The 22369-nt window shown below is 41.3% G+C and overlaps 1 protein-coding gene across 1 annotated transcript in view; it reads right to left on the bottom strand.

The window, feature by feature from the left end:
- SRGAP2 (SLIT-ROBO Rho GTPase activating protein 2) overlaps positions 1-22369 on the bottom strand; it is a 210580-nt gene that overhangs the window by 82754 nt on the left and 105457 nt on the right. Inside the window, exon 4 of the mRNA XM_057315097.1 lies at positions 10679-10841. Coding sequence (XP_057171080.1) covers positions 10679-10841 — 163 coding nt within the window. The remainder of the gene's footprint in view (positions 1-10678; positions 10842-22369) is intronic.

Here is a 22369-nt window from a genome sequence, read left to right as displayed (position 1 = left end):
GCCACATACATTTTGAAAAAAATAAGAAAAATTTCAGAAGTTACATGGACACTAAAAAAGAGAACCAAGTGGATATCATAAAACTAAAATTACAATATGTAAAATAAAAAATTTATTGGATAGTGTTATTAGCAGGTTGTACACAACAAAACAAAAAATTGGTTAACCTTAGAAATTATCTAAACTGAAGCACACAGAAAAAAAAGCCTTGTCTCAATGACCCGTGGGGCTGTTTCAAGCAGTTTAACGAACGTGCAGTTGGAGTCAAGGCAAGAAGAGAAAATGAGATGGAAAAAAGTGTTTGTCAGAAATTTCCCCAAATTGAGGAAAAAATACTACCCACAGATCCAGAATATTTCGATATTACACTTATCCAAGCCAAAGAAATACACTGGCAACTACACTTAGACTCCTCATACTCCAACTGCTGAAGAAAAAATATTGGGACACCTGGCTGGCTCAGTAGGAAGAACATGCAATTCTTGATCTCAAGGTTGTGAGGTCGAGCCCCACGCTGGGTGTAGAGATTATAAACAAATAAACTTAAAAAAAGAAAAAAAGATGTCTGACTCTTGGTTTCAGCACAGGTCCTGATCTCATGGGTCTTGCTTGAGATTGGGCCCTGCGTCAGGTTCCACACTCGACGGAGAGTCTGCTTGAGGATTCCCTCCCACTGCCCCTCCTCCCAGGCACACACGTGCCTTCTCTCTCTCTCTCTCTCTCAAATAAATAAATAAATAAATCTTAAAAAAATATTATTAATGTAGCCCTCAAGATTAAGAGATACAAACTTCCAGTTATAAAATAAGTTACAGGGATGAAAAGTACAGCTCCAGAAATATAGTCAATAATATTGTAATAATTTCGTATGGTAACAGATAGTAACTACACTTATTGCAGTGAGCATTTCGTAATGTATATGACTGTCAAATCACTATACCGTACACCTGAAACTAATATAATATTGTATTTCAACTAAAAAAAAAGCAGCCCCTGAAAACTCCAAAACATTATATACAGAAAACAACAACTAGCATCACACAGCCGACTTCTCATCAGAAACAGCAGAAGCCAGGAAACAAAAGAATGACATATTTAAATTGCTGAAAGAATATTTTATGATTCCATTTATACAAGTTTTTTTTTTTTTTTAAAGGCAGGCAAATGCTTCCATTGTGTTGTAAGTCAGGATAGTGACTACTTTTCAGGGGAAATGAATGGAAGGGGACAAGAGGGGGGCTCCTGGGATACTGGTAACATTCTTTTCTTTATCTGGGTACTAATTCATAGTTTCTTTCAGTTTGTGAAAATTCATTGAGCACTTTACAATACATGCACTCTTTTAAGTATTTTAAACTTCCGTAAAAAGTCAAGGGAAAAAAAAAACCCTAGCAAAATATATGAAAGGATTAGAAAAAATATATACATTTAGGGCCTACTACAGTGTATACGAGTGATAGCAGGCTTGTTATGATTGGTCTTATCATCACCCCAGGGAAAGTTTGGGGAGATCTAAGTGGTCTGAAGAGCGGACTGAGAAGCCCTCTGCTCCCTGGGGGCAAACCTTCCTCATCAATTTCATTTTAAGCTCTTTTTCGCCTCCACAGTGCTGTGTTTATAGTCTTCACTGAAATACTTACTGACTGCATGCCTTCCCAGTTCAGAGTAGTACTCAGACACCAGGTTGCACTTGGACCCTGGTTTCTATCCCCCACACTCTCTGTCTCACCTTCTACATGTTACAGTTGTCGTTACACAGATTCTCCTAACCATCCGTTGACTTACAAAGATGGTGGTACCATTACACCTTTGAATGTTCCACATACAACACCGTGGGCTCTTTCAGAAGAGGCAGATAGATATCTGAGAACTGAGACACCAAAAAGGCAAGCATATAAACTAACCAAAGCAAAAGAGTGCAGCATCTTTCAGAAACACACTCCCTCTGAGCTGAATCTTCCTAAGTCCAAAAAAGCCTAGACCACCCAGAGAGAAGCCCCAAAGGAGAGGATACAGATGCTGCTGACCTAAGTGTCACAGAAACCAAAGCTAAAACAGCACCAAGGGCACTAGATGCAAAGCTCCCCTCTGTGTTGGCTTTGGCAGCAAACCTGACGCCCCTTATCAGCAGAGATACCTTTGAAGTAGCTGGCAGCCTTCCATCCCCTACTCAAATAAGCTCAGCTTCCCATCCTATTCTTTCCTCCAAAGATGATCTCTTCATCAGATATGAGAGAATAAGCTCAATTAATCAGAACAGATTTTTGCTACCATCAAGACAAATTGGGCAACGGGAACAGCTGTCTATAAAGCTGATTATCACATTGTTTATGATCATGTTATAACATGGCGGAAATCCAATCAATTGCAGATACTGAGTTCCACCGGAAGGATGGACTGGGGGAAGAGAAGGTGGGGTAAATCAGTCAGCTACTCTTTCTCCCAAAGATGTCTCCAGGTTAAACTCTTTCTCAGAAGGGCAGAACACAACCGTTGGAAGCCCATTCTTTCTCCTTTCATTCAATCTACACTACTCACCAGGGACATTGGACTATACTGGCATTGTGGATCACTTGTCCTTTACATATTATGATAACACCACTGCAGAACATGCCTCCTTACAATATCCAGTCTTTTCACATATGTGAAGCAGCTGGACTCAAAGACTCTAGGAAATCCTGTCCCTATCTGCCGGGGATAAACAGGTACGTAGGTAACAGGCACTGCTTTTAGTTTCAAACCCCCTTTATCCTTTTACTGCCAGACCCATTTCAGTGGTGCCAAATGAAATCTGAGTGTTCATGACAAATCTCTTGTAACTGATGAACCAATGGGAAAGGATATCCAAAGACCCTAGAGAAAAGAAGTATTTGTGCCCTATTACGTTTCTTCCTCAGCACCCTTCTTGTATCCTCCACTTTCTGCAGTGTGACTTATTCATCTGAATCCAGATATACCCTTTGTCACCCTCCAAGAATAAAGTAGGGAAACCAAAATGGGTTGCCTAGATAAACCAGCCTAGATGCCTTAACATTGTCGCAGGGGCAAATGTGGCTCACATACAGATAGACAGAATCTTATGGCTTCAGATCTCCTCTGTGTTCTTGGGTTTCCCCAAGATGGAAACCAGAATACCTACAACAGTGGTTCTCAACCCTGGCTATATGCAAGAATCACCTAGACCCTATCCCAGAGACTCTGATTCAATTGCCCTGGGGTGCTATTTTTTACATTATTTTTTAAATCAACTTTATTGAGGCATAATTTCATACAGTAGAACGTTTACATTTTAAGTGTACAAGTTTTGACAAACACACACTCATGTGACCACCAGCATAATTAAGATTGTATGACATTTCCATAATCCCTCAAGTTCCCTTGTGTCCCTTTGCAGTCAACCCCTCATCCCACCCTGGCCCCAAGGCAATCACTGATTTGCTTTCTGTCACTATAGATTAGAGCTATCTTTTCTAAAATTTCATATAAATGGAATCATACAGAATGTATTCATTGTGTCTGGCTTCTTTTAATCACTATAATGTTTTTGGAGTTCTCTACAGTATTGCATCTATCAGCATTTCGTTTCTTTTTATTGCTGAGTCGTATTCATATATGGATATACCACAATGTTTTCCCACTCATCTGTTGATGGATATTTGAGGTGTTTCATTTTGACTATTATGAATATAATATGAGTCTCCTAAGGCAGTTATAACAAATCACTGCAAAGTTAGTGACTTAAAGCAACATGCATTTATTCTCTTAATTTTTTTTAAAATCTGGGGGCGCCTGGGAGGTTCAGTTAGTTAAGCGTCAGACTCTTGGTTTCAGCTCAGGTCGTGATCTCAAGGTCGTTGAGATGAAGCTCCATGTCAGGCTCCATGCTCAGTGCACAGTGGGCTTGGGAGTCTTTCCCCCTCCCTCTCTCCACCCTTCTGCTCCCTCCCCTACTTGCTCTCTCTTTCTCTCTCTCTAAAATAAAATAAATAAAATCTTTAAATTTTTTAAAAACTTGTATTCAATTAATTTAAACTAAACGAACAAACACTTCACCCATTTCTCCCGCCCTCTACTCCCTTGCCTCTTGCAACCATTAATTTGTACTCTGTATCTAATAAGCTTAGGTTTTTTTGTTTTTGTTGACTCTACATATAAGTAAGATCACATGGTATTTGTCTTTCTCTGTCTTATTTTACTTAGCATAATGGCCTCGAGGTCCATCCATGTTGTTGCAAATGGCAGGATCTCATTCTTTTTTTATGCCTAAATCATAACCCATTATATACATATATTACAAGTTCTTTATCCATTCATCAAATGATGGACATTTACGTGGCTTCCATATCTTGGCTATTGCAAATAATGTCGCAATAAACATAGGGACGCATCTATCTTTTGGAATTAGTGTTTTTGTTTTCTTTGGATAAAAACTCAGAAGTGGAATTGCTGGATCATATGGTAGTTCTATTTTTAATTTTTATTCTCTCACAATTCTGGAGGTCAGGAGTCCAAAACCAATTTCACAGGGACAAAACCAAGGTGTCAAAAGGGCTGCATTTCCTCTGGAGGTTTTCAGGCAGAATCTGTTTCCTTGCCTTTTCCAGCTTTTAGAGCTGCATTCCTTGGCTCTTAGCTGCTTCCTCCATCCCCAAAGCCAGTGGTCTAGTATCTTCTCTCTGTGACTCTGCTTTCCTCTACATCACATGGCCTTCTTCTCTTTTGTCTGTAATTTCCCTCTACCTCCCTCTAACAAGAACACTCATGATTGCATTACAGCCCACTTAGATAATGAAGCATAATATCCTCTTTACAAGAACCTCAAATTCACCACATGTACAAAGTCTTTATATGGATAAGGTAAGTTCACAGATTCCAGGGATTAGGACATGGACGTCTTTGGGAGAGACCATTACTCAGCCTACCACAAAAGCTATTATCAGATACAAGTCTTTGTGTAGATATATACTTTTTGTATCTCTCGGGTAAATACCTACCTGGGAATTGCTGGGTCATATGATAAGTACATACAGAACTTTATTAGAAACTGCCAAACTATTTTCCGAAGTGGTTGTACCATTCTACATTCTCACCAGAAACATATGAGAATTCATCCATCCTCACTAACACTTGTTGTCAGTCTTCTTAATCTTAACCATTCTAGTATGTAGCACACTCCTTATTGCTTTAATTTGCATTTACCTAATGTTAATGATATTGAGCATCTTTTCATGTGCTTACCAGCCATTTGTATATCTTCTTAGTGAAGGGTTTATTAAAATCTTTTGCTTATTTTTAGGGGCGCCTGGGTGGCGCAGCTGTTAAGCGTCTGCCTTCGGCTCAGGGCGTGATCCCGGCGTTCTGGGATCGAGCCCCACATCAGGCTCCTCCGCTGGGAGCCTGCTTCTTCCTCTCCCACTCCCCCTGCTTGTGTTCCCTCTCTCGCTGGCTGTCTCTCTCTGTCAAATAAATAAATAAAATCTTTAAAAAAAAAAATCTTTTGCTTATTTTTAAAACTTTGCGTAGTTTGTCTTCTGATTATTGAGTTATGTGTCTCACAAATATATTTTTGCAGTCTGTGATTTGTCTTTCATTTTCTTAACTATGTCTTTGCAAGAGCAAAAGTCCAAGAATTGATGATGTCCAATTTATCTTTTTTTTCTTTTATTGTTCATACTTTTTATATCCTAAGAAATCTGTCTCTTCAAGGTCACAAAGATTTTTTTTTAAACTCCCCCAATGACTCTCAGACACAGGCAAAGCTAAGAACTACTGAACTACTGGTCCACCAGGAATCTGACCTAACTTGCTCAATTTAACCTTTCTACCATGGAAACTTAGGGTACTAAAGGCGAAACAAAAGTACATTCAACTGGAATACTGTAAAAAAAAAACAACAAAAAACAAAAAAAAAAGGGTGCAATTGAGAGTCTTGGGACTATCCAAATTGACTGGTTTCCAAGGCTAAGTGTGAGCAACTAAGGGCTAGAAAACAGTGAACTGATAAACAAAGTCTGAGGTACTTTCGGTATGTTCCGGCTAAGTGAAAGGAAGAAGAGAGAAAAGGATTGTCCTCTCCCCTGTGGGAAAAAGCACACCCAAGTTTACTTTGGTTTAAATGAAAAAGTGGGAAAAATGATTTTCTATTCTTGGTGGGATTCTTTAGAATACGTCTCTCACAGAGATGGTGTGGAGCTGGAAGTCAAACTTGGCAGTGTTTGGCTCCGGTTTTGAAGCCACCGCATTAAACAAATGAAGGTGGCAGCAATAATATTTGCCTAAACCTTGGTTCCAACAGGGGTTAGACAGACTGCGCTTTCATTATGCAAAAGGAGATGTCAGGAGCACCAAATGGGCTCCATTTCCCTTGGAGTCCTAGACAAAGTGGGTCTGTTTCTAAGCTGTGGACAGGAGGCTACTTTCTCTAGATGTTATATTTAGCTAAAGGAATCTCCACCATGGCTTCATGCAAAATGTAAAGTATGTCCCAGCAGACATAACCACAAACCAGAGGGCCAGCAAGGAGCATCCCTTAAGGGGGTTCAGTAGTACAGAGGGGCCAATTGTGCAGTCACTCTGACATCCCCAAATTAGCTGAGTTAGCTGTGAGCCAGATTTTTGGCCAGTCCTCACATTTAATGAGTCTTTGTTTCCCCCCTTACTAGAGATCCTGCCCCTGGGGAGAAAAACCTCCTGTCCTATTTCACTGTCAACTTCCAGCTGCTTGCCCAGACACCAGGTAGGAGAAACAACCCAATGTTGATGTTTAACACCTCCAAACCTTTTGAAGGTTTGTGAGGGAGAGGAAAGATTAGGTTAATTCTGTAACTAAGTGAAATATCTGGGTTCAACAGAAAAGAGTAAGAAAATCCGGAATACCCTCTACTCAGCACACCATACCCTGAGTCCCAACACAACATGTAGGAGGAAACCTCAAGTTCTGGAGTGAGATGAATGGATTTAAATACTAGCTTCACCTCATTTTTTGATTAATCTCTCTAAGCTTCAGTTTCCTCCTTCATAAAATAGGCAATATTAATAGCAACTACACGGAATTATTGTAAAGATTAAGCATATAAAGTATTTAATATTGTACCTAGCACATAAGGGTTCAAAAAATGTTGGTGTTGTTATCATAAGCTTTGCTAGTGAATCATTAAGTTTTATAGAGTTTTTTTAAGAAGAATTTTAAAAGGAGGAAAACCCATTACTTTTGCCAGTGAGAAATAGATCCAAATTCACATAAAGCTCAGGTGAATTTTCACAGATGTCCATAACTGAACCAGAAATAAAGGTATCTTTCCTAAAGCCTGTGTCTCCAGAGAAATGTGGATTTCCCTATTGCTGCTGGAATCAAATTTACAGGTAAAACAAAAGGTATAACTATTTTATACACTTGGATTCCTGTTTGGCGTCTCTTGGTTGCTGGCCATTATAGATAAGAGAATCTGAAATAATGCTACATTCCTCAATAAATTTGGTCTTTAATTGCCTAAGCTAGCCCCATCTCCATACCCACACCCACTTTTGTTTGTCTGTATCTTGGGGACTCCAGATTACTTATCACAATTTAACAAAGGTCACCCAACAACCAGAAGGAAGCCCCCAACACAGGATACCCTATATTGGGTGTCAGAGAATTCATCATAGAATTAGAGTGTATTAGATTTTGAAGGCAGAGTGAAGATCATAAAGGCCAAGTACTTTTTTTTTTTTTTTTACTTTAGGGAACTAAGGCACAGAAAGAAGTAATTGTCCAAGGTTTCAGAGTTGTTAGCAGAGTTGAGCCCAAGAGAAAGTGTCACTTAGAAGAGACCTGTGCTCTGATAGAGCAAGGCAAGCCCTGGGAAGCTTTACTTAACTGACAGTGTGGCCGGGCTCATTCCTTAGTTCTCTTATCTGATTACTGTATCTTGACCGAGGGGTTCTAATGCTTCAGGTGCAACACACTTTACACAAAAGGGAATAAGAAATTAAGTCACAGAGACAGAATGCTTTTGTGCCCATTACTAGAAAGCAGAGAGGCTCTCACCCAGCCAAAACAGAATTAATTTACACTTGTGATCAGCTAAGCCAGCTTCTACCTTAGAACATTCTGCCTACAATGGACCCCAGGGGAGAGAGAAAAGAGATTATTCACACAGTGGGAGAGTAAACATTGGCTATTCAGCAATCCTATGCATATCTCTAATAATAACTATAATTTAACTGATGATAAGTTATAAAGATCAAGAGAAAGTCCTATGAGCTGCAACCATATATAACAATATGAATAAATCTCACAAACATGCTGAATGACAGAAAGACAGAAACCAGACACAAAAGAGTACACACTGTAGGATTCTATTTATATAAAGTATGAAACCAAGTAAAACTAATCTCTGCTGTTAAAAGTCAGGACAGTTGTTATCCTTGGGGGTTGTGACCACCCCTCCGAACCCCCTGTGGACTGGGAGGAAGCATGAGGGCAGCTTCTAGGGTACTTAAATCAACTGTTTCTTGATCTGGGCGCAGTTACCAGGCGTGTTCACTTTATAAAAATGCATGTAGCTATAAGCCCATGATATATGCACCTTTCTTCAGTGAAATGTAATATATAAATAGTCCTGTGAGGAATGAGAAATTCTTCCTTACAACCCCAGCAAAGAAATGCACAGTTTACGGAGGTCAACTCTGAGACCATGGCTAGGAATATAGTTCACAGGCAGATTTTCTTTCTGCAGGGCAAAGACCCCATATATTCTCTACGAGCCATGCACTTGGGCTCTTGGATATGTGAATGGTACTTGAAGAACCAGAAGCACTCGTGGCTTCGATAAGGGGCTGCCGTCAGCATACACATCTCTGAGATCGGGAGGGGCTGTCATATTCCCTGGCGTGGCTCTTCTCTAACCTTCTAAAGCTGGGAGAAAAGGGAACTGAGAGCTTGGCTGAAGTCTAGATAGCTGAACATGCCCAACAGAAGTTTTTTCTCAGATGAACAGAGAAAATGAAGGAGGAAATGATCAGTCAGTCCCTGTCCTTCTAGAGATAATCTAAGTGGCTGTCAAGGTTGCAGAGAAGAGCTGAAGTGGCATCTGATTACTGTCAAGGTTCTACCTAAATAGGCTTAATTTTTTTTCTAATAAAAGCTATACATTTAAGGAGTATAACATTATTATTTGATATAGATGTAACACATAGTGAAATGATTACTATAGTCAAGCCAATTAATATACCACCTCACACAGTTCCGTGTGTGTGTGTGTGTGTGTGTGTGTGTGTGTGTGTGTGTGAAAAGAGCACCTGAAATCTACTCTCTAGCATATTTCCAGTGTTCAGTACAGTATTAACTTCAGCCATTCATTTTAGCCACATCCATACATCACCAAGTGTGCAGAATAATTCGGATGAATGACAAGCTAGAGCAGATGCTGGAAACCATGAGGAAATGGTGAAAAGTACCTTCACCCCTAAATGAAGTATCGCCCCAACCGCAGCGCAGCCAGGCCACTAAAAATAGTCGGTGAACTCCGGGAGGAGTTCTCTTTCTCTTCCTTCTTTTCGTTGTCAGATGTTTTTACTCTTTATATCCTGTCTCTAAGACACAGGAAAAGCCCCCACACAGATGCATTATGTAGATGGAATATTCTAAGTCAGTTCTTTTTTCATGCTGGTGTAAACAGAAGAAACTGGACTCTAATTCCAGTCCTACTGAGATCTGGTCAACTTCGTAAGGTTAAGAATTGGTAAACTGGCTACTATTAAACCACAGTCCTGTTTACTGAAGTCCTTTCTCTCCCAGCCTCAAATTTTAACACTGGATCTTGTCAAATGAAAACCAATGAATTTCCTATATATAAAACCAACAAAATAGCCCTATATACCCTCTTTATACCTAGAACTTGTGGGAAGATTATTTGCCTTCTGAAAAGTCCTCTGGGGATATCAGAGCTTGAATGTTAGACATGGTACATTACGTACAATGGCTGGGGTTTTTGCCTCCATTTGTAACCAAAAGCCATGAAACAGTGACTTCATTGAAAGCTCAGGTTGAGAGAGCTTAGAAAAGAGGTTCCTTAGTTTCCAAGAGACTACTTCCAACACTGACAGGTAAGGTCAATTTTGTATAAGTTTCTTAAGAGTACCACAATTAATTCTGAGTTTTTCCTTGGTCAGATTTTTCAACTTACACCCAAGGAATTGTGACAAACAACTGAGCTTCAGAAAGCATTCAGTGACCCAAAGACCAAGATATATCATGATAAGAATAACCAAATTCATGAGTTCACCTTGGCCAAGATGAGCACTTGGAAAGAAAACTAAACCAAATCACAAACATACATGAACTAGAAGAGGAAAACCTGAAATGACACTGAAGGTTCCCGAATCCCAACAGCTTCACGAATCACTCAAGGAAATCAGGCAAACACCATCATCACTAAAATATGCAGATTATGAATTATGTTGCCATTGGTGGGGTTGTACCTTGCAAACGGTTACTCTCCCAGGACTACTATTAATTCAACTCAGAAAGAAAGAAAAGAATGATTATCCAGTATTTTTTCTCCACAAGACCATGGTAGGGAGTGACCAATGGGAAAGCCTTTTTAACTAGGCCAATACAATAGTCTTTCTCTTATATCCAAGATGGTGTCACCGCTCCACCCAAGTAGCTCTATGCCTAGAAATAGCTATATACCTTTTTAAAGAGTCTTCCTGAGTCCTCGCTGACTTGGACAAATCGAGGGATGATATTATTCAGGTAGATGTCACTCAGGGTGGTGTGGTCCCTGCTCTCCCGCTTCACCTGGTTTAAGAGGAGATTCCAGCAGTTGACTGGAGAGAGAACATTCTGATCCTTCCTGCAGAGAAACAGCGAGAGAAAAAAAAAAATCAGTGTTGGTGAGTAACCAGGGCCAATGGCTATGAATACAGTCCATGTCATAAAATCACAGTGATCAAAGCCAAGCCAGAAATAGGTATCTTTCCTGAAGCCTGCACCTCTAGTGCTCTCTACCTATGGAGAAAATAAGAATAATGAGAAGAAAAGAGGAGGGAGGAGGGAGGAAGAGGGAAAGAGGAGGAGAAAGAGGAGAAGCAGGATTATCTGTTGAGCATCTATTACATTCTAGGAGCTTGGTAAATGTTTTATAGGCATTATCCCATAAGTTTCATCATTTTCCTGTAAGAAAAGAACTACCATTATCCCCATTTTACTAATTAGAAAACTGAAACTCAGAGAAGTTGTCACTTGCCCACAGCTAGTAAGAAGTCATAGAGACAGTAAGAAGGAGTCAGGGATAGAACCACAGCTCTGTGTCATCTGACTAGGACAAGTCTAGGCTGTCTGACTCCAAAGTCCATAACCTTAGCCACTAAGACATTTGGTTTGTGTCTAGGGTTGGAGACAAAACTTAGAGGTCTAGAGATAAAACTCACAAGAGCGCTACAGACCACTTCCCCACACATTTATTCATATTAGGATTCAGTGAAAAAAACAACATTTGAGGCCCTTGCCATGAAAAAAAGTCTCTAACCTCTTTGGGCCCACAGAACACATCTAAGGAGGTTTCGAGTTCACTGGTTGAACCATTATGTCATGCCCCCTACAACCAAGAGCACAAACCATACCTGAATACGTGTATTTCTAAAACTTCGACAGCCTGAGGGGAGCAGTAAAGTGCCAAAGCTAGGCGCTCATTTCTAATGAAAACACTGTGATCCAAAAGAATATACTGATCATCCATCTACCCAGTTTGCAGCACTGATGAAGCAACAGAAAGTTCTGCATGTGCAAGCTGGACTTCTTTAAAAAGAGAAACCGAAAGTAGGGGTTGTTTGTTGTACTATTTATCGAGTGCTTACTGTGCACTTGGCACATGGCTGGGCCCTATACTCACATTGTTTAACTTGAACCCTGCAACAGCCTGATGAAGGGCGTATTATTAACCACATTCAGCAGATGTGGGAAGTTGACTGAGAAAACTTAAATTTCTTGTTTAGGCTCACATAGCTAAAAAGTGGCAATGCTGGAATTCAAAACCAAGCCGTGTAAGTGTAGAGAATGGTCTTAATCATTGCAAACAATCACAACCTGTTCATTTCTCTTCCTCCTCTTCCCTCCCTACAGGCAGACTCTTAATGCAATGAAAGTGAGTGGTAGTGGCTTGGTTCCTGAGTCAGCACTGCCTGCATTCAGAGCTGGAGGCTGTCGGGAGGCTGTGATTCCTAGAGCACAGAATTCAGCTTTAGAAGGGGCTTTTCTAATTCTGTAGTAAGGTAACGATTAGCAGCTAATCACACTACACCTCCTCTGGCTTCAGAACACTTCAGACCATTACATCAAATAAGTATCGTCTAACCAGCCCTAAGAAGCTACTACAAACCAATGAGTGGTAGAGTCCAAACTGAAATTGTTCTCTCTCTGCCCCCCACCCCTGCTCCAGACATCACACCTCTACAGTGAGAATACCTAATACTTCTGTTATGACCGCTTTGGCAACATTATGTCTTCTTACTGTTCTAGGGAAATCAAAAGATTTCTATGGAAACATATATATTCTAGCCAAGAGAGAAAAAGAGAGAGAGAGGGAGGGAGAGAGATAAACATGTAATTAATCCACTCCCTTCAAAATGTTTAGCAACTGAAAAACAAACCAAAAAAAGCAAATAGGAAACAATCCTAAACTCAAAGTTGAGCACAGGCACTCAGTGACCTTTGAAGTTTTCACTGCAAGAAAACTTTCAAATGCATTCCAAATCAGTTTCAGTTACCAAATCCTAAATAATCAAATTTACATTTTTGTTGGGTGGCGAAGTATCCATGTCCCCTGTAAGCATGGAATATATCAGGCAATTACACTTGCTTTTTTAAAAGAGCAGATCTTACAAGATCTGAACTTGACAACTGCTCGGTCTGCTTCTTATGGGTGGACTTGGGTTGGTGGTCTCTATTAGGTCTTTCCTTAGAGCACTTCACACACGTATACATGGTACAACTCAATTTCACAAACGTATAAACATTTGTATCTGAAATGAACAAAGTACAGTATTAGGGGCTTTTAGTTGTAGAAGTGCTGATACCATAGTGCAGTGTGGGAGAGAAAGACCTGTAATACAGAAGAACATCAGAGGTATGAACAAAGGGCCAGCTAGCCCACAAATGTACAATGCAGATCACAAGTGGAGGCAGGAGAGGCAACCAATTGAATACCATGGAAGAAGATACAGAGCATAAATCCCAAGGGGTCCCTCAGAAGAAAGGATGAGTAAACAAACTTGAGTTAATAAAAAGGATGGGCAGAAGTGGGAATCTTTTAAAATAAAAAGCCTTACGTCTTAAAACTAATAAATTTGTAAATATATTCAGAATTATATATTTATAATTAAACAAAGAAGTTCTAAAGTGGTAACAAACTTTTAGCACATATACTTCCTTTAGAGCAGGTGGTGGAATGGCTATTATTGGTTTCAGCGAGCAGGACTTTTTAAAGTGTATTCTGAGAAACTCCAGAATTGCAGAGAAACACATTTCAAATTCAAACAACTGTGACACATCCAGTCAAATGAGCAGCCCCCAGTTAAACGTGTAAGGGATCCAGATTCCCTGCGGTTCACGCTATCACCATGTCTCTTGGGCTGCTAGGCAAGCTTCGTTCTGTGCAAACCTTGGAATAAGAACCAATGAGTGTACTTGAACTTCTGAAAAATGTGCTGTTGTTTAGAACGGACGTTGCTCTGCACAGGTTTCATTTTTAATTCAAGGCTGTGTGCTTCCTTAGGTAAAGCTATGCAGGTGAGCACATGACTTGACACACAATGGCCAAGTTCAATTACATGCCACAGAAGGCTCAGGGACCTATGCTGGGTTCACGGTAGACCATGGTTGGGTAGTGAGAATGCTCAATACCATCCCATCATTATCAATTGCCTTAATGCTTATTATACATATAATAATGCTTATTATACATTATACATTTAATGCTTACTCAATAATGTTTCTCAACGGGGACAGGAATAGCTGCTAGGTAATATTAGTGATTCAACTTCAAAACAAAAATATCCTTTTTCAAGCACCTAGGCCAGTTTAAAACTAGCTCAAGATTATAATTCATCTGTGTGAATCAGGAGTTTCTTGATTTTGGGCAACCCAAATCAGAACCAGAAATAACCTGGATGCTGAAACTGATATAAAACTGCAACTCTGATTTATAATCCCAATTTCAATATTTTGGGATCATGAACACAGCTTCATTGTTCTCACTGACTGACCCGGTAATGAGTACTCTTCATAAACATGCACTTTAAAAGTGGATTTACACCAATAAAACACTGCTTTGGATCTGCTATATGTATGGGGATACTAAGCACGATTTTTATTAAAAAAAAAAAAAAAGCCTTTCAAGATAGTATTAAACTCTGTTGTCTGTTTCTGGTACGGGTCCCTACTCTCTTTTACTATTAATGCAGTTTTTCAGGCAATATTTTTAGTTCTTCGAGTTTGTAGATTTTCTTGGACATATTCCTCCTTTCAACCGAGGTGTTTTAATTAATTCATTTATTTATTTTGGGGCCATGGCGGATATACCATAGAGACAATTTTCCCAGCCAACACGAACAAAGATGAAACACACTTCAGGCTGGAAAATAAGCAAGTCAACGAGACGTGATTTCATAGTGAGCATATGAGGGTTCTGCTAGAGTGGTTTCCTGCCTCAGCCACTTTGCAGCCTTATTTTATTTGGGGCTGCTGGAGCCAAGGGAACTTCGTTTGGTTAGGAGATTGAAATTTGTCTTTATATCTTTTCCATCTATCATTTGTTTGTACAGTTTCTTTACTCTCCCCGCCCCTGGAGTCAGGTTGTGTAATACTTGGGCATTTAAAGAAAAGGGTCTGCATCCCTTAGGAATGTACTGAACAGCTGCAAACCTCCTCAAACGCTAATCCCTAAAAAGCAGACAAAATATCCAGAAGTATTTTTCTTACTTAAAATTTTTTTTCGGGAGGCAGATCAAGAAAACATAATACTGCACTTGAGAGGGAATGACTCTGGAGTCAAAAAAAAAAAAAAAAAAAAAGAAAGAAAGAAAGAAAAGAAAAGAAAAGAAAAAGAAAGGAGTCCCAGAAAGTCACAAGCTGGCTATGCACCCACAGAAGAGATTATCATTATAAATGCACCGAAAGGATAAACCCGCACAGCTGAATCATTAGCTTCAAATCCATTAGGCCAGTTTTTCTCCTTCAACTTTAGATTATTCATGGATGTTCAACAAACTTAGCAGCAAAAGCGCCAAAGGATTTCTCTACAATATCTCGGGTAAAGAGAGAATTCTAGAAAGGTCCAAGTTGGCCTCCCTATTACACTTCCGTTTTTTGCCATATCCCCTCTGTTCCGTTCCAGTTGTCTCTCCTATAAAACGGACACGAACCCCGTTGGTGTACGTCTTGCTCCCTAAAGATCTGCAAAGCCTGACTGTAAAATCCCAGAAGCCCTCCTGGCCGAAGGTGCTGTTTAATGAAGAACTGCTGTGCTCACAGCTCTGCAGAAGGGACGCGTGACACGAGCTTGGCACTAGTGGATGGCTTGAGCTGCACTGTTCTACGGAGGTCCATTTCCTTTTGGGCCAACAGCCCCTGACTTGCCCACCTACAGGGCTGCTGTGCGGCTAAAATGAGATGCTGAATGCAAAAGAATTACACCCACAGTAAAGCACTGAACAAATGTGAAGAAATAGTATTATTTTTATTTCCAAACAAACTGGGATCGGCTTTCGTCAATTTCCAACAGGCTCATCACCCGGCCCTGGGCCAGGGCCAAGAGCACAGCCTGCTGAAAACGTACAGCCCTTGGCCAAGAATGGTGGGGATAAGACAGCAGCAATAGGCAATTAACCAAGCAGCTGTATGTCTCTGGGAAGATGTGATGAAGATACCAACGGGAGAGCAGAATCTAATCGTCCACTGTCCTTCCCCTAAGGACCAGGGGAGAACAATCTTAGTCGTGCATTCCACACAGGGAACTGTGTGCTGAAGGAGACAGGAAGGAAGCCAACGGGAACTCAGATCACCAGGGCCCGAGATGCTTCAGCCACTTCCTCTGAGTTCCTCTTTCTCGGAATTCCTATCAAACCTGCCAGTCTGTCCATGGGGATGGCAAATATCAATCCATCTAAGAAAAATACCATTTCTCACATTCGAAAGTAGACATGTATGTGATGATAGACAAAACCCGAAATGAGTTAAATGCATTCAATGTATGTTACAGAGAAGCTAACTATGAAGAGGATATAAAAAGACCAAAAAAAAAAAAAAAAAAAAGTACCCGCTTAATAAAAGGGATCATTTAGTGACAGTTGGACAGGGAACTAGTGACAAGCAGGGAGTTGGCTTTTTAAGCCTAAATTCCCTCCTGGCATCTTGATTAAAATGAAATGAACTGAGGCAGCCAAAGAGATTATTTTATTCAGATGAATGTTATTAGACTTTCTGGCTTATTTTCTCTATTATGCATTTTGCTGATGCTGACAGAAGCAGACGGGCTGGATGGAGAGGCAAAGCTGCAGCGGATTTACGGTGTGACAGCGCCATGCATAAAATCAGACCCTTGCTGACCCAGATAAGCCAGAGGATGGATGGGATTTGCTGGGGAAGGTGTTAAAAGAAGGAGGGGGGAAAAATCACCAAGGTGGGAAGTGACTTGAAAAAGACTCTGCCTGTAATGGTGGCTGCTGGTTGTGCAACCCAGGAGTGCGGTGGCAGCCTGGAGGCATCTTTCAAAGACAGCAGGCAGGGAGGGAGGGGGCAGGCACACTTCTCGGGGCTTATCACAGCTCTGCCTCAGCTTTGCCAGCAGTGAGATCAGGGTAGGAGAGCTCCAAGACATAAAAAGGGCCAAAGGCAAAAACGTATATTCTATGTATGGAGAAACGAGCTTTCACGTTTTCAGGGACAAGTTAATCCCACAAATTGTCTTCAGTAGCCTAGACAGATGATTAGAAAGGATGCAAGCAGTGGTGTACCCACCTTACTCAAAATAGTCTAAATTGTCCCCTATAATCAGGTTTGGGGGAAGCGCTGTATGGAAATGGAATTCTTGTGGCTCTGGCTTAGTTCCAGGGAGCCCAGCCACACCCTTGGGATCATGGCATGTCCATGAGCTGAAAGCTTAAGACTCTGCTTTGAAGTTGAGAACTGGACTGGCATCGTGTCTGACATCTTAATAACTATTTCCTGAATGATCATAGGACCAACGTTCCCCCTGGGTTAAGTCAGAGAACTGGGAGGGGTTCTCAAATCTGAGCCACCGTAGACCCTAACCGAAGATGTCTCCATTAATTTATGACAGACAGGAGACTTAGCTTTCCCTTCAACCATCCCCACACCCACCCCGCCCTGTGTTCATGGCAGGGAGAGGGAGGCTGGAGATTCTTTTAATCATTCAAGGCAGCTCTGTGGACCCCAGAAGACCAGACCCGGCAGCGGTGGAGGGTGTCTACACAAGATTCAAATCTCTGTCATTCAGATTTCTTGCCTAGATTTCTGACATCTTATTGTCCAGGTCCCTTTTCTGAGTCCTTGATCTCTAAATTTCATTATTTAGAGATCTTCTTATTTCATTCATTCAACAAATACTGACTAAGCACCTACTAGGTTCTGGGCACTAGAGATAAAGGGAGCAACATTCTTGTTTCTGACCTGCTTCTCCCATGTTTGCAGAACCTCCTGGATCTAACACATGGTCTTCTTGATCCTAAACTGTCCAGGAGCCAAAACCCAAATCTTACCCTGGTCTCAATGCTCATTTGTACCCTGATCTGTTACGGAACCCTGGTCCCGCTGACATAGAGGATCTGCTTGCCCAACAGCCTTCTCCATGGCTTCTGTAGACCTGGACCTTCTCTTTGTTTGTACTCTCTGTCTTGCCACTAGCATTCTCAGAACGATAGGGAGGTATAACCTCTCCCTGTGTACTCTGGGTACCATCTATATACTAGAGAACAAACACTATGCACCCCACCCCAATATAATCCATAGAACCAAAGGCTGAGAAATTCATTTATGTATCACATTTCCATCCTTTGACAGCCCCCCAAAATAGGCTGTGATCATATCAAAAGGTGTGAGCTGACTAATTCACTTAAAATAAAACATCATAGCAAGAGCAAAAGACAAAACAAAGGTATGATTGATGAGCAAGGAACAAAAAAAAAATCTATGTTTCTCAGTTTAAAAAGATTTTATAACCATCTACATTACAGTTTACACATATCCCTTATATAATAATTCCATAGAATAATCTGTGAATAACTCTACAATTATATCTTCAGTTTTTTCTTCTCTAGTTAATTAAGATGTCACCAGAAACCCCATAAGTAATTACAGCACATGACAAACATACAGAAAAAAAAAATACACGCAGATGTGTTAACAGATTTTTGAATGAATGAAATCTTGGGAGATGACTGAGACAGACAGCCTGGCTCACCCCTGCTAGTTCATTCCAGAGAAATACCTGTCTGTGCCAAACTGGAATGACGTCACCCAAAAATCCACACTTATTTTCAAAGCAGTAACCACTACCTTGGGAGCAGGCATCTCCCTGGCACCAGGCACGAACAGAGAAGCTTGAACTACAGCCAGTAACTCCTGCCTGGCAAATGTGCTGAAGCATGCCAAGTACCCACAAGCTGCTTGGGAAGAAACAGTACCCCTAAGTTTCAGACCTTCCCCTCCTGCATACCTGTTAATGGGATAATGAGTTCCCTTACATGGCTCACGACAAAATGAAGAAGGAGGAATAAAGAGATAGTTTCAGACCTTCCCCTCCTGCATACCTGTTAATGGGATAATGAGTTCCCTTACGTGGCTCACGACAACAATGAAGAAGGAGGAATAAAGAGATAGCACTTGATTCTTTGAAACTACAGAACTAAATGGACTGAAGTCTAAATAGTTATCGGATCAGCTGCATGCGCTGCTATCAGTTCTCATATGTATTATTTTTAAAGATTTATTTATTCATGAAAGACAGAGAGAGAGAGGCAGAGGCAGAGGGAAAAGCAGGCTCCCTGAGGAGCAGAGAACCCAACGCGGGACTCGATCCCTGGGACCCTGGGATCACGACCTAAGCTGAAGGCAGACGCTTAACTGACTGAGCCACCCAGGCACCCTCTCATGTGTTATTTTGATATTTATCTTGCCTCATTGGAAGGAAGTCTCTTGAGGACAGGGTATATTTTGGACTGGTCAATGACCATCTATCACCAAGAAATGGGCAGTACCTCATCAGCACTGACTAATGACAGATGCCACAGTCACAGAAATCTTGTAAATGTTAAGCACAGTAGAACAATCCATTTAATGAATAGTTAGCATCTTCAGCCGCCATCAATCTTGCCAAACAATGCTATAGCATGTATCTGGGTGGCTACTGACTGACTGAGTTTGTACGCCCACTGGCTATGTGCTCTAAATGACAGCATATTATTACCCATGTCGATACTTTGCTGGCAAAATTTTAAAGGTTTGGGGGGAGTAAGAGATGCCCTGATCAATTTCCAGGTTAGCAGATGACTGAGTTCTACAGATCTGTAAGGAAGGATGAACAATGGTACCCCATCCCAGCGGGGTGGTACTCTGCAAAGACCCTGAACCATGCTTCTGACCTAGAGTCTAGTCTTAGTTCTGCCCGTTGCTAGAGCCGGGTAATCTTACATCAGCCACAGAGGCACTCTGGGCCTCAACATTTTTTTAGCTACTCAAAGAAAATAAATGGGTACAGCAGATCTGCCCTGCCTAACTCACATGGCTGTTGTGAAGATCAAGTCAAACAAGGTGATGCCCATAAAAAAAAGTTCATAAACACTGAAGTGCCCTACATCTATGAATCAGTATTATCATCATTTGTTATTACTGTTGTAACTATTATTATCACTTGACAGTCCATGCAATGGGTTCACACCCACAAAACAAAGTGGCTAGAGTCATGTCTAAAAAGACAAACATGTCTCAAAATTCCCAGGCCTTATTACCCAAGTTTGCAATAAACTTGGCTTTATCAATTTTTTGCTTCATCGGTGCACTAAAGAGGAATACATTTTGTTATTATTAACTTATCATTTGGGTTCTCTGGACGCTTCCCAACTCAGTGACTCTCCTGTGCCCAACCTAGAAGAGACTTTAGAAGAAAGACTTGTTCTAGTGCAGAGAGAGAAGCCAGAGGGTACAAAAAGTAGCATCGTGGAACTTCAGATCTAGAAGAGACTTTCTAGGGGTCTAGAGTCTAGACCGCACATCATTTTCAAAATGAGGAAACCGAGGCTCAGGTGCTGGAGCAGGGCGAGAACCAGGTCTCCTGAGTAGCAATCATTTTCTCATTTCATGGTGGTCATTGCTCTATTTCAGCTAAGAAGCCCTTAGCATCTGGTGCTGAAAGAGTTAATGGACCATGCTCAGCTGCCCGAGCCCCGGAGCACAGAGCTATTCCAAGACAACACATAACCCGAATACCAAGGGTCCGTGAACCCAGAGGGAGCAGAACTGCTGGTGCCTGACGGCGCCGGACAGCATGCTGACACACTGCATGTGGTTACACATGAAAGGCAAGTGACTAGCAAAAGCAGTTGTGAATCCCACCCCATTCTAATTTGGGACTGGCTCTGGGCACCCACTGAAGCGCCGGGCCACACCCCAGCCGCTGTGTAAAATGACCCTGGAGTTCCTTCCCTCTCTGCTCTGTGGCCTCAGTTAACTCCTTCTCTGCTTCCAGAAGGGCCAGAGCAGTTCTTAAAACAAGAGGACTACCAAGGGAAATTAAGATCCAAGAAGGAAAAATCCATGGGGAGATTCTCAGTGCAGATTGAGACGACAGCGGCTAGTAACTGCCATCTCCAAGGGAGTGTATGACCTGAAGCCTTGAGCAGCCAGGCCCCTAAGTCTGAGAGTAGCTTCTCTAAGTGTGAGTCTTCGGGACCCCAAATCCCTTTGCATCAGAGTAACCTGTGGGGCTTTTCTAAAATATGGGTTCCTGTGCTCCTCTGCTGGAGATTCTGATTCACTAGGGCCAGAGTGATGCTCAGGAATCTGCATTTTATTTTATTTTAATTTTTTGAAAGTTTTATTTATTTAAGTAATCTCTACACCCAACGTGGGGCTTGAACTCACAACCCTGAGATCAAGAGCTGCACGCTCCTCTGACTGAGCCAGCCAGGCACCCCAGGAATCTGCATTTTAAATACACATCCCAGGTAATAGCATGCACACCCAAATTTTAAGAACCAATGCTCTTAAAACAATGTTTTTCAAACTGGGATACAACCTATTAGTAGGGTTAATAAATCAATGTAGCAGGTTATCACCCAGCATTTCTCAAAAAATGAAACAGAAAACAGTAGGACATAATAACACAAAACAAAGTAGAAAATATCAGAGTACAACACACAGAGCAAAGACCTATAGGGATTGTTTTACAAAAATGCAGTTCTCAGTTACTTAAAAATACACCGTGAAATGTCTATACATGTGTGTATTCCAGCTTGTACTACAAAATATTTTTATAAAATCTTTTTGGGGGTGATTACATAGCCCAGATCCTTTCTGAGAAACTAAGAATTCTCTTCCAAGTATTCTCCAAAGAAAGGAGGGGGGGGCGCTGTTATGTACATACACACCACAACATATGAGTCATGGGTCCCTGAACTTCGAGAAGCTCAAGCCTTGAGGACTTCTCTTGAGGATACTCCTGACAGCAGTCTAGTACTCTGGTCACAGTGGGCACCTGATAATTACTGGACTGTGCCAACGACTTTCTCCTGAAGCTCCGCAAATGACTGCTAGTACCTGCCTAATGTGCCCGTAAGATAAGTGACCCCATCATGTTGACTCTTTTTCTCTCAGATGCAGGGCAACTAGAAATGCTGACGTTCAACAGTGTTCCTCAAAACACTGGGAGAAAGCTGGCAGCAAATGGCCAGAATGAGGAGAGCAGTAGTGGGGGCACAAGGTCAGTGTTCCCCAAGGAACATGCTCCCTGTCCATAGCAGTGCAAGGGTAGGCTGTGGGACTGGCGCCTTTCTGCCCCCTACTGAGAACGTCAGTAGAGGAATATAAACTTTATTCCCAAGTTAGTGACTGCTTTGACCAGTAAATGCACACATATTTATAAACACAGAGACCCCAGCTTCATCTTCTCTCTATGGCCAAAAGGACAGAAATTCCTCAGCCCTTGATGGGAGATTCAAAAAAGGCACAGACAATGAGGAAAAGAACAACAACCCAGGTTGATCCTCAAGGTGGTCTCATCCCAATGGCTAAACCTACCTGCACAAAGAGAGGGTGAAACTGGGGGCAAAGGTTTTAGAAAGCAGCCTTGGTCCAATGAGGCACAAAAAA

This window comes from Ursus arctos, unplaced genomic scaffold (genome assembly GCF_023065955.2).
Source record: "Ursus arctos isolate Adak ecotype North America unplaced genomic scaffold, UrsArc2.0 scaffold_2, whole genome shotgun sequence".
Classification (NCBI taxonomy): domain Eukaryota; kingdom Metazoa; phylum Chordata; class Mammalia; order Carnivora; family Ursidae; genus Ursus; species Ursus arctos.
The sequence above is the reverse complement of the archived record's forward strand: the minus strand, read 5'-3'. Positions and strand labels throughout refer to the sequence as shown.